The sequence below is a fragment of the Rhipicephalus microplus genome, chromosome X (genome assembly GCF_043290135.1).
Source record: "Rhipicephalus microplus isolate Deutch F79 chromosome X, USDA_Rmic, whole genome shotgun sequence".
NCBI lineage: Eukaryota > Metazoa > Arthropoda > Arachnida > Ixodida > Ixodidae > Rhipicephalus > Rhipicephalus microplus.
The window spans coordinates 6,057,789-6,071,362 of record NC_134710.1 but is presented as its reverse complement, the minus strand read 5'-3'; the positions used below and the strand labels follow the sequence as shown (position 1 = coordinate 6,071,362).

The 13,574-nt window shown below is 45.3% G+C and overlaps 1 protein-coding gene across 2 annotated transcripts in view; it reads right to left on the bottom strand.

The window, feature by feature from the left end:
* SMC3 (structural maintenance of chromosomes 3) overlaps positions 1–13,574 on the bottom strand; it is a 310,016-nt gene that overhangs the window by 146,692 nt on the left and 149,750 nt on the right. For both annotated transcript variants that reach the window (XM_037426550.2, XM_037426551.2), the window contains exons 22-23: positions 1,954–2,028; positions 1,767–1,875 (exon numbers count right to left, since the gene is read on the bottom strand). In XM_037426550.2, coding sequence (XP_037282447.1) covers positions 1,767–1,875; positions 1,954–2,028 — 184 coding nt within the window. The remainder of the gene's footprint in view (positions 1–1,766; positions 1,876–1,953; positions 2,029–13,574) is intronic.

The window sequence follows — 13,574 nt, the reverse complement described above, 5'->3', positions numbered from 1 at the left end:
ACACCAAGTGGGACCTTATTCTTGCCTACATAATGTACGCTTATAACACGGCACCCCAGGCGACGACAGGCTTTTCTTCTTTTTACTCCATGGTCAAGAGCCATCATTTCCGATCGACACCATTCTTCCTTACTGACCCTACTCATCAGATGGCACGCAAGTTTCCGAAGCTGCTCGATATGCGGAAGAATGCCGGCAATTAGCTCGCACATTTACAACTGTAAAACAAGGGCTACAGAAACTTCGCCACGACGCCAGACAGTCCATCACAAGTTTTCACCCAACTCTCTTGTTTGGCTGTGGGTGCCTCCCACTTCTGCGCCAGCTGCCTCTTCAAAGTTCGTCAGCAGGTACTATGGACCCTACCACATCCTTGAGCAAATTTCTGTCGTCAACTACCAATTGAACCCCCCACGCCTGCTGTGGACCTCCATATTCGAGGTCGAAAACCTGTTCACGTGGATTGTCTCAAACCGTTTCGCGAATTACTGGTCCTCACGACACCTTAGAACACCCAGCTAGCTCCATCATCAGCGAGAGGAAATATGTAATGTAGAAGTAGTGGATCATGGAAAACTCGGCAGTCACATCATCAGCACTAAGCACAAGAAAGAGGCTTGTGCAGAACGTCGTTGCTGTTCTCACTGGCTAGCCCTACGTTCCTGTGCTGTCTGAATCACAGCTCTACTTGTCAGAATACTCAGTTCTTTATTATATTACCAAGGCAATGAACTGAGCTAGTTGGTTTATGTCCATAGAACTGAAGCACGACATCTCGCAGATCATCAAAAAGACGAAAGCTTCACAAGAAGTATGTGAGGCAGCGTTTGAGGCCACGCAGAACATGGTATTCTAGCACCTCTAACAAATTCTTGGAGTCAGCTGTTGTTCAGCTCCAAGGCCGCCGTGAACTCCTTGAACCATGACTTTAGGCAGAAGGTGTAGAATGTTGGCAATGGTAGGGTTGAAGTGAGGCTGCACGGCTTGCGCTGGCTGAAACATGTCCACAAAGCTCGGTGGTAGCGGTGCACCACCGCTTGTTTGTCCGTGTGTCCACGGTCACCAAATGACAAACATGAGCCGTCATTGTTAGCTTAATGAGAGGACGAAAGCATACAGCTGAGAAAGAAAGCGAGAGGTGGAACCAGAGCAGAGGCTGCAGCTTCCAGCCAGCCAAACCAATCTTCTAGCTGCTTCGCGCCACGAGGCACCGGCACTTGTCTTTTTCTCCTGCCGGGTGGCCGCCACTAGCACTGTGCAACAATCTTATGCAGAACAATTTTCACACCTACTCTTCTGCTTTACATGACCAGTTCATTAATCATGAGCTATAACTCGTACCCATAGTTTCTCCATCCACATGAATACAAAAATCACTTGACACATTACTTTTTTACAATCAAAGGATTGCGCTCTTCTACGTCAATGCTACCCACAATGACTCTTTAACTACACATGGCTTTTAATAAATAAGACTTTAATCACTTAAACTTAAGCACTATGTAAATTTATGCAGCCGTAGAAACTATACACAAGAATGCCAGTTTTCTTTTGCCACATACTGGGTATACTAGGAGAATAATAATATGGTACACAAATCTGTCATGCTTTTCAATGATATGAATTTGAGCTGGCACAAAAGATTTTTGGTGACTCCCCAGGGTTCACATCATTGCAATTCTACTGTATACAGAACGAAAACTGGTAAAAAATTAAATGAAAAATTCACAAAAGCCCACATATAAATAGAAAACATTTGTACTTGCCTTTTAGGTTGGTATTGACATCAGTAATACGTGCATTCACACTTCCCAATTCAGCTTGGCTGTTTTCCAGCTTGCGCCGTCTGTCTTCTACTGAAATTTCTTGCAATGCCTTAATGTAGAAAAAAGAAAGCACCAGATTTATTCATCGGCACATGAACAGTGCCAGCACTATCAAACTGGTACTCACAGCTTCTAATTCTTCTTTCCTCCGATATAAATTGTTGTTCAGCAGGTTCTCGAGCTTGTTTTTTTCCGCCTCGAGCTGAATATGGAATATTTCATGATCAAACAACGTCAGCTAATCATATTCTCAGGTGTCAAATAGCTATTATTTTTTATATATACAGGGGTGCAACAGCCGAAATGGGATTTGGAGCGATTTTTGGAGCAGCTAAATGTTATCTTTGGAGACCTAAAATCCAAATTTAGAGCAGGTTATGGGGAACAAAACATTCATTGTTTATCACAGAAGATCAAATTTGGAGCTGTATGAAAAAGAAGTCTTATATTTAGTCAAAAAATATATGAACAAACCATTCGACATGCCCTAAAAGGTGCAGTGAGAGTATGAGCCCTGCTATTTCAGCAAAAGTAGTACAGTAAAAGCTCGTTAACTCTGATCTCACAGGACCGGAGAAAATGTCCGAGTTAACCGAATTCCGAATTATTGAACGGAACATGAAAACAAAAGGAAAACGTGCACAGCACAGACAAACCTTTACTTCTTAAAAAAGTGTGTTATTTTTGCCTGCTTCGCCGTCTGAATTTCTGACAGAACGATCTTATTTAATCCCATCAGGTGGTGGTGCGCACGTTCACTGTCGCGAGAACAAACGCAGAAACCCTCGAAGACAGCGAGGGCTTCGGCGGCCTCCTGCACGGTGCGGCGACGTCACGTCGGCTCATCACCTCTTTCAATATCATAACCTTTCTATCAAGATCATTTTCTGGCTGCTGTGGCCGCTTAAGTCCTGTGACGGTCGCCATGAAGCGCGACGGCGGTGACAACGCGCACAAACACAGCCGCAGCCGCAACACACGAAGTCACAACACAAAGAACCATGACACGAAGTAGTACACCAGTAGGTGTAGCGAGCAGTTGTTAGTATACACTGGATGCGCCGACAGCCCAAGCGCTTCCGCCGGGTGGTGACTAGCGCTACTTAGCCACTTCCCCCTCATTCACTATCATCATCGTCACATTCTGCTGCACTTCGCTCGGTTTCGGTTTTTCCAAAACTCCGGTTCTGCCCTCGGTTACAGCAAGCGGTGCTTGAGCCTCCAAACCGCCGAGATCGCGCGACTCTGGAGTCCCGATAGCCCTCTCCGGAGTTGTCCGAGATAACCGGTGCGCGGCTAAATCCCTCCGAATTAATGAGCACTCTACCTCATTGAAATATACACAGTTTTGCGGGGACCGCGCCGCGAGTCCGAGTTAAACGAATTTCCGAGTTAACGAGGTCCAGATAAACGAGCTTTTACTGTATTTTGAGGCCCCTACTGAGAAAGTAATGATAACGTCTACATTAGCATTTGCCGTGTCTGACTCAGCGAATTCAAATGTGGACCTGCCAAGCTGGCGACCTTTAAATGCAGAAGATTCGTAGGGATGGCAAGAACAAAAAAAACAAAAAAAAACAAATGGCATGCAAGTGTTTTTTTTTTTTTTTCTGAAGGGCGCAGAAATGTCATACACTGCTCCAAATGATTGCCAGTCGCTTTTTCAGGTGTCGGCAATCCTACTAGCACACACAATATTGCGCCGTGTACACACATGAGTAATTGAATAAAATGGGCTGTGCCCTGTGACCAGCTTTTTCAAAATCCTAATGCACGTTTTCACAGGGCACCGGTGAACTGCGGCGAAGGTGGATTAAGCAACATTCCCCTCTTTTTTTTTTTTCTTTCACAATGGGATAGGTTTAAGGCACAACTTCTCAGCTCGCTTGCAAGGCACGTTCGACCAGCTATAGTAACAACGGCGCGCGCTTGTTGGGCCGGCGACCACACCGGATATGTATCGCCGGGACGACACAACTTAAAGACAGAAAAATGCGTTATGTGCCTTTGCTATGGCAACCAATGTGGTCGCAATACGGCTGTTCGCAGCACCTCGACTCTGCTCGCATGTGAAAAACGCAGTATACGCTTCCAGCTCAAGCTCCTAAGATGCTATAGCTATGTTTGCTGACTAAGAAGTTCACATTTCCCGCGAAGTGTTGGTGGCTATGGTAACGCATTTTTGCGTAGAAGTTGTGTCATCCTGCCGATGAACTTCCGCTGCAGTCGGTGGACAGATGCCTAAGCAGCTTTGTTACTTTAGCTTGTCGATTGCATCTCGCGAGTGCCCTGACCTAATGGGAATGTATCTGACACGGTGGTTTAGGGTTAGGCCTGCGCACTTGGATTGATTGATCGATGCCGCCAACTGCAGATGGCCAACGTGGCCACCATTTCTCGCTGAAATTAGTGCAGTTGAGAAAACTTTGAGGCTGGGTGGGCATTTTAGCGCAGCGTGGCTCATTTTCAGCAAATTTCCCGGTTTCGGCACAGTTCAGTGCCAAAATGAAGCATTACATCAAATTGGCACAATTGGCGCAGCTGTTGCACCCCTGTATATAACATCAAAATTATCAACAACAGAGCTTAAAAAAAGCAAGCACTTCAGATAAATGAACAATACAACTTGACATTCTACAAATGCAATACCGCATCATTATTGTGCGGGTGGCAGTCTACCACTGACAAAATAATTGTTATGACACCAAAGAAGTTGCTCTTCTGATTTACGAGAAGAGCTGACTGATGTCCAGGTTTCCTTCCAACTAGCACAACTCACATGCATGTTTTGGCAGCAAGTTCCGTGTAACAGCGTACTATTTGATGAATCACATGCCTCATACAGTAGCACCCCGCTGTTACATTCCTGAGTGCTACATTTTCCTGCTTTCTGCATCATTTTTGGCCAGTCCAGTTACTCACAGCCATTGCTGTTACATCACAGCCATTGGACCTGCCCTGCTAAAAACTGTAAGCTGGTCGGACTGGCCATGAAGAGAGGCCATGTTGATATTGCCACATTCCCTCCTCAAGTTTTTTTATCGCCCCATTTAACTGTCAGTAATTCTCAGTGCAAACCGTGCCTATAGTGTTGAGAAGCTTTAAGACTGCAGTAAATCATTTTGTTAAGATTACGCCCCTTTTGTGAACACTGCAGATTATTCTGGAGCCTACGTCACCGCTAGCGATAACACTAGAATATTTGATGCCAAGTGTATAAATGCAGACGCGCTTCGTCGCTTGTCAGTTAGATGATAGACACATAGGTGCCTACAGCATTTTCGCCTCCATCGAAAATGCAGCCGCCGCAGCCGGGATTCGATCTCGTGACCTGCAGGTAAGCAGCCGAGTACCTTATCCACAAGACCACCGCGGCTGGGCCCGCTTGTCAATTGATCGACGGTGACATTCTGTCCGCCGCTATCAGTGCCAGTAGGCATCGCTGTAGTCTGACCTTCAGGGCCACAAGTTCAGCCAAATAAACAGTTTCATTTTGTAATTACAGTCTGCTTCCTTCGTCCAAGTCACGACTCAGCGACATCTGGTGGAGGTGTTGCTTCGTTCAGGTACGAGACAACCCCGTCAAGCCGTGAACCCAGCCGTCGCATAGAAGACACCGAACAAGCTGCAGGCAGCGAACAAGCCGCAGGAAGCAAGGTCTACCACAGGAGTATGGGCCTCTACAAGACAAGGCTTGGAAGACCAAGGCCATGACCTCGACTGCAGCAACAATGACAACCGCTGCATCACAGCCCGCAATCATCATGCAGCAGCTAAGGGAGCCACAGACTTTGCGTGGGTCATTGTTCGAAGAACGGGAGACCTGGCTAGAGACATCCGACCGTATGGCTGCCATCAACCACTGGGACACGAAAGAGAAGCTCTGTGGTGTGTACTTCTACCTGAAAGACGCCGCAAAAAGTTGGCTCGAAAATCGAGAGTTCGTGGAATCACTAAAACCCGGCATCTCCTCTTCGGCGCATTCCTGCAAATGTTCACGACCGTCGCTCGGAAAGAAAAGGCTGCTGCGTTGCTGGAGACTCAGGTGCAGCCACGAAATTGAAATGTCACCATATTCAAGGAAGAAATGACCTGCCTGTTCTGTCATGCTGACCCTGCCATGGCTGAGGACAAGCTCCGGTTCCTCATGCAAGGTGTCAAGCACGAGCTGTTTGCAGGGCTTGTTTGCAACCCGCCCAAGAGTGTCGACAAATTCCTGACGGAGGCCGCAACAATAGAAAAGGCGCTTGAGATGAGGACCAGGAAGTACAATGATAATGATGTGTGGTGTTTTGTGGCCCAAGGGCCATTCGATGGCCAAAGAGCGCCAGGTCATAGGACAAGAGATCTAATCAATGAATGTGTTGGGTGGCTGTATAGGGGCCTTAAAATTCCTCGCGCTAAGGTGGGTAAAACACAGAAGTAATAAAATCATGACAGTGACGTGAAATGTAGAGTGAGTAATGGTGGCGAAAAGTTCTGATAATAAAGCAGGGTGGAGATATTTGACACTAGCACAAGTGCCTCATCTCCGCCTTTGTGTCCAAGGGTTGCAAGGCAGGCGTTTTCCAATGTAGCCACAGCAGCAGAAACCTCTTTTGAGCGGTCGTGCTATGCAATGCCTGGGTATATTACATGATAAAAGCTGACATCTCTTAAAAAAGCTAGCACAGATTTATGAGTGAAAAGTGGTTCCCTACCGACGAACATTTCCGGGTGAAGTGGTATCTGTTGTCAGTAGGGTAATGAAAAGTGTTGTCTTCTTAGAATGTCTGATTGTTCACACTCTATTAAAATGTGAAGCTCTGTTAGTACTTAACCACATTTGTCACATAGTGGTGAATCGCCACCAGACAAAAGGTATGAGTGTGTCGTCTAATGTGTGACCTATCCTGAGCTTTGTTAGTGTTACCACTGTATGACGTGACTTCGATACTGGTAGCCAGTTATCAAGGTGTGGCTTAATAACGTGTAGTTGGTTTTGTGTGTGTCTATCCCACTTTCTCTGCCACTAATCCACGAGCTTTGGTTTGAAAGACGGTTTAAAGTCAAGGGCCAGAATAGATTTAGGTGTAGTGGCAGTGCTTTCGTCGACGGATACGGCAAGCTGGTCCACCATCACGTTGCCTTAGATCTCAAGGTGCCCTGGGACCCAACACACTATGATATGTTGTTTGAGTGTGTAGAGTGTGCATAATAGTAAAGTAAGACGAGGACAGGGTTTTTTGTTTTTTAAGAGTTTGCAGAGCTTTGACCCCACTAAGGGAATCCGTATAAATTACTGCTTTTTGTAGTTGTATTTGTTTGATGTGTTTAGCGGTCAGAAGTATCGCGTAAGCTTCCGCTGTGAAGATACTGGTGTCTGGATGTAGAAGGCCAGCATCCGAAAAGGATGGGCCGACAGCAGCGTAGGACAGAGAAGAGTTAGACCTAGAAGCATCTGAAAAGAACTCAGGACGTGTGTATAGGTGTAGAAGTTCCAGAAAGTCTGATCGGATATGGGCGATGGGTGTGTGTTTTGTAAGTTCTAGGAAAGACACACTGAAATCTGAAGTCTGCCACTGCCAAGGTGGCGGGTATGCTGCAGGAGCCATTAAACCCTGTTCAAGTGACACACCCATTTCCTCAGCTAGACCCTTCAGGCCAACTGAGTAGGGCTGTCTCACTAACGGTCTGTTTTGAAACAGAGTGGAGCTCGACAAATTGTTAATAGTGGAGCATGAGGGGTGCTTCTTGTCAGCGGTCACCTTAACAAAATATACAAAGGGCATGTAGGTTCTCTGCAGATGAAGCAGCCACTCATTTGACTCGACATAGAGGCTCTCCATGGGGCTGGTGCAAAAAGCACCCGTAGAAAGGCGGATGCCCAAATGGTGGACAGGGTCAAGCATTTGCAGGGCACTTGGTGCTGCAGACTGATGTATGATCGCCCCATAATCTAGACGTGTACGTATAAGGCTTTTATGAAGATTCATCAGGCATTTCCTATCACTGCCCCATGATGTCTGCAATAAAACCTTGAGTGCATTCATTGCTTTCAGGCACTTGTTTTTGAGATTTTTAATGTGAGGGATGAATGTTAGTCTCTTGTCTAAAATAATGCCTAAAAAATTTTTGCTCAGATTTCACTGGTAGCCTTTGACCGTGCAGGTCAATGTCCAGATTTGGATGGAGACCTCCCTTTCTTGAGAATAAAACGCAGGTTCTCTTTTGTGGCTTAGGGGTGAACTCGTTCACGTCAGCCCACTTTGTTACCTTATTCAATCCGAGTTGAACTTGCTGCACGCACATTGCAAGGTTGCACGATTTGCAGCCTATCTGCACGTCGTCGATGTATATGCAATAAAGCATGCTTTATAGAATACAGGTACGCAAGGTATTCATTTTTATAATAAAAAGTGTGCAACTCAGCACACCACTTTGCGGCACTCCGGTTTCTTGGACGAAAGTTCGAGAGAAGACATTCTCCACTCAGACACTGAAAGTGCGATTGGACAGATAACTTTGAATTAGGTTCAGCATATTAACTCGGACACCCAAGTGTGAGAGGTCTCCCAATATCCCAAAGTGCTATGCTGCCGTAGGCTTTTTCCATATTGAGAAAGACCGACAGAAAAAATTGCTTATGGAGGAGAGTATCTTGGAACCGCGCCTCAATACGTACCAGGTGGTCAATGGTGGACCTACCTTCTCAAAACTCGGATTGGTACGGATCAAGTAGGCTGTTAGTTTCAAGGAAGTGTACGAGTCGGGGATTTATCATCTTTTCAAAAAGTTTGCATAGACAGCTTGTAAGTACGATGGGCCTGTAACTTAACGGAGGATGGATCCTCGCCTTCTTTTAAAATGGGAATGACAATGGCCTCTTTCCAACTCAAAGAGATGACGCCGGAAAACCAGATGGCATTACAAAGGTAAAGTAAGATTTTTTTAGTTTCAAGAGATAGGTTCTTCAACATTTCATAGACCACACGGTCAGATACCGGAGCAGATGTGCTACAGCAGGTTAGAGATGCCTGTAGTTCAGCTAGGGAGAAAGGTTGGTTGTATGCCTCTTCTTTTGTACATTTGGTGTTTATCGTATGAACCGAAATACAAGTCGAGATATTTTCAATAAAACGAGCTAAAGTTGCCCCTCGTCTTATATAGCGGTGTCTAGCCGACAGTGCGCTGCTGTCTGTCAACATGTGGCTTGCATGTGCATGAGAAGCTGGACACGGCCATATTCGCATTCAAATACAATAGCAGGTTGCTTTTTTTTTTTTTTTCTCTAGATAGGCTTCCTCTAGATAATCCACCCTCCTGGCGACCCTTCCAGCAGATCAGGATGGACCTCTTGGGGCCCTTCCCAACGTCGACTTGCGAAAATAAGTGGATCGTCGTAGCTACTGACTACCTCACCCGCTACACTGAAACAGGAGCCCTGTTCAAACGCCATGCCGCCGAGGCAGCCAAGTTCGTTGTTGAGAACATCGTCCTTCGACATGGCGCCCCAGAGGTTCTCATCACCGACAGAAGTACGGCGTTTGCTGCCGACTTGAATCAGGCAATCCTGAGCTACAGCCAGACAAGCGACCCCCAACAAAGTCGTACCACCCACAACCAATGGCCTGACGGAGGGTCTCAACATGACCATCACCGACATGCTGGCCATGTATGTCGACGTCGAACACCAGACGTGGGATGCCATTCATCGGTATGTGACCTTCGCATACCACAGGGCCCTGCAGGAGACGACGCAGATAACGCCACAGAAGTTGGTCTACCAAAGAGACCCGCCAATGACGCTCGACGCCATGCTACCAAATGTCACTGACAAAGAAAAACTCGACGTCACTGTCTACCTTCAGTGCACTGAATAAGATTGTCAACTCGCCCACCTGCACATGAAAAATCAGCAGACAACGGACAGCCGCTGTTACAACGTTTGACGATGCTCTATGGAACACCAACCTGGTGACCGTGTTTGGGTGTGAACCCTGATACGGCGGCGCGAACTCAGTGAAAGACTTCTGCGATGGTACTTTGGACAGTACAGAGTAGTCCAACGTCTTGGCCCAATCGACTATGAAGTTATTTTTGACGGCATTACGACCTCTCAGTGGCGCCGTGCTTGACCTGAAGTCATCGATGTCGTGCGCCTCAAGCCATTCTATATGTGAACCTGAGGTCTGTATTTTGTTATCATCGTTGTACTTTTTTGCTTGTAATTATTGTTTATTTTCTTTTTATTAATGTACTTTCATTTTTTGTTAAAGTATCGGGACAATGCCTTTTTCAGAGGGGGGCAATGCCACATTCCCTCCAGGTTTTATTGTCATCCCACTTCACTGTCAGTGATTCTCAGCGCAAACCGTGCCTACAGTGTACTGCAAGTAGATCATTTTCTTAAGATTCAGCCCACTTCGTGAACATTACAGATTATTCTGGAACCTAAGTCACTGCTAGCGATAACGCTAGAATATTCAATGTCAAGTGTATATATGCCGACACACTTTGCTGCGTGTCAGTTGATCGACGGTCGACACTCAGTTCGCCTCACCGCTATCAGCGCCAGTGGGCATCGCTGTAATCTGACCTTCAGTTTACGGGCCACAAGCTCGGCCGAATGAACAGTTTGACCTTGTAATAACTGTCTGCTTCCTTCGTCCACATCACGACGCCGTGACAATATTTCTCACAACCTGGACTGGCTTGACTAAAAGATTAGCCAAACGATGTGGTGTACACATTACCCATTATGTGTTTCGATACCATTCGGCAAAAGCTTATATCTCGAGATCTGGATTAGCTATTTGTACAAGGCATCTATGATGTCACATTATTTTGTGCATCTTGTCACTAGAAGTAGGGCCTCCAGGATTAGCCAGCTGCACTGTTGCGTTAGCATGGGCTTGTCATTGTGCATGCTTCCCACTTTCCTCGCGTGTTTGTGAATCGTCATGATGGTCATGCAAGTGTGGTACTCATAAAAAAGGAATCAGCTATAATGATTATGTTGATTATGCAGTCCTCCAAGATCAAGTTAAATAATTTTGAGCAAAAATGAGAGTGAAGTTTTTTATTAGAGGTTTTTAAATTAACCAACAGTTTCCTTTTTTTCATGTTTCGAACAACAAAATTTAATACTTCAAACATTACTACAGAAATGAAAATGCAGGAAGTAATTATTACCATAAAGGTCTATCAGTGCTGCAGTACATGCTGCAGCACTTATCAGCATTTACATGAGTACGTGCTGATGAGATTCTTATTTTGATATTAAAATCAAATTTCTCGCAGCCCACCTACCAACATCAACACTAGCTATGACATTCACAGAAGCAGACATCGCGTCCCAAACATGAGTGAATTTCAAAAACAAAGCATTTTTTTGACCGAAGATCAAGTGAGCTGTTTCTCCATTACTTTGATTTTGTTTATGCATGAAAATATTTGTAGTATATAGAAGCTTGCGTCAGTGTTAGCGTGATTGCGAATTCACAAAAACACACTCTTTTTGAAATTGCTGCCATCAACCGGGAACGCTTCTTGATTTTTACTTATTAAAACAATTATTTATTTCACTCTATTCTGCCATAGCGGCATAATATACAGAAATGTTTAAAAAACCAGAGAGATCAAGTATACCAGGTTTTTTTATCTTTCACGGAATCGACCACACAGAATTTCTTTCAGTATGACGCAGGATGTAAACCTTTTTCAGTTTGACGCAGGATGCAAACACAAGATGGGCAAAACTAAGAAACGGTCTAATACGCCACTCATTGCTGCTTTTCTTGAATTTTCTTATCAATGTCCACTATCTCTTGCTGCTTGGTGTTGGCAGTCTTCCTAAGGCTGTTTGACATGATGATGCACGTCAGGCCAGTAGTTAGGTCTGTCTCTCCTGCATACAAGTCTGGTGTAGCTTTTAATTTGTTAAAGGGGTACTGACACCTCTTTTCAGAGGTGAATTTACTCTGCCATACAAATCTCCTGTATATAGAGACGTCTCTAAGCAATAGTGACGCTCAGCAAATGCCGATAAGATTCTTATTTTGATAATAAACTCGAATTTCTCGCGGCGCACCTACCAACATCAACACTAACTTGGCAGTAGGCTACAGTACTAATCCTGGCGACTTCACGTAGCAGTCTGGCAAGTTGTGCTGACGTCAAAGTAAATGCTAATAAGATTATAAGATTAATAAAATAATAAGATTATTTTGATATTAAAGTCAAATTTCTTGTGGCCCACCTACCAACATCAACACTAACTTGGCATCGGGCCACAGTACTAAATCTGGTGACTTTACGTAGCAGTCTGGCAAGTTGTGCTGATGTCAAAGCAAATGCTGATAAGGTTATTTAGATATGAAAGTCAAATGCTCACGGCCCGCCTAACAACATCAACACTAACATGCCCCCCCCCCCCCCCCCCCCGGCTATGACACTGGTTGTGGCCATCATGTTTTGTGTAATGTCCAAATTGATAATATCACCCCGCGCATTGTCATTTACATGTGAGTAAAAGTGCGCGAGCAGGAGCGACAAACATGGCTAAAGCAGAGATGAAAAGAGCCTACGTATGTCCCTTGCTTGGAGGACATATGCCATAACCTGACTCCACCTGCCAGGCCTGCTATCAATTATTACTCAAGCAGAAATTGATGTGCTAGCCGTCTTCGAGAAGCAGAAAAGAACCAGGAATGCAAGGACCCGTGCGATGGAAAATAAACACAGTCGAACCTCATTAATTTGAACACGCTTAATTCAAACTCGCGCTGAGGTGCCGTCAAAGCTATGTGCATTCCAATGGCTGAAAACGCCCTGTAATTCAAACGCGCAAGCACTTGCGACGGTTAATTCAAGATATCGCACTCCGAAAATGCTCTCACCACCATGCCCAATCCCGTGGCAGCATCTCTCAACGCTGTGTGCCAAGAAGAAAAAGAAGAAAAGGAAAGAAAAGACTGTTGCGGATTGTCTGCTCTCTCTCAAATGCCGATCTGCAAAGTGCCTGTGTAACACTTCTCCCTTTTCCGTCTCTGCACATAAAAACCCTCTTCCTTTCAAGGCCGCATGCGGAGAGAGAGGAAAAAAAAAAAGAAAGCTGTCGCGGAGAGTCCTTTCTCAATGCAGAGGGTAGAACTGATTGGGTTATTCTGGAGAGGAGAAAAGAAGGCACCTAATTTCTGTCTGCCTCTGGGGCGACACGGGGCAATGCAGTCATTGCCGTCCTCTTTAAGGCGCGGAGAGGGAAATCGCTTTGCGTCACAGCGCCGCTTCTCGGTCATGTGACCCGCTGAGCGCTTCCTCAATCCTCTTCGCTGGCTGTGTGAGAAGGTCGGCTCTCTCAGCCGCACGTGGCGTGGCTGTAAGGTCAGCGCGGTAGTTTTGAAAGAGCCGCGCCATACTTGCGTCAAACTCCGCAGAAAACAATATACTTAGCATACTACGGTCAATTTTTTTTTTTGGTAGACTATTTGATAGACTAATTTAGTTCATTATATCCATTTACCCGTCAGTTTTACTTCATTACAACGAGGTTTAAAATGCATAGTTCCCAATAGAGCTTTCAAGGAGAATTTCATTTACTTTGTTACATCCATTATTTCGTTATATCCTGTTATGTTATATCAAGGTTTGAGTGTATACTGAAAAAAAACGTCAACGTGTTCCCACCATTCACATGTTCTTGTGCAGACATGAAGCATAAAAAATTTGATCGTGATGCTCAGAAGTAGACCTGACAAACATTCTGGC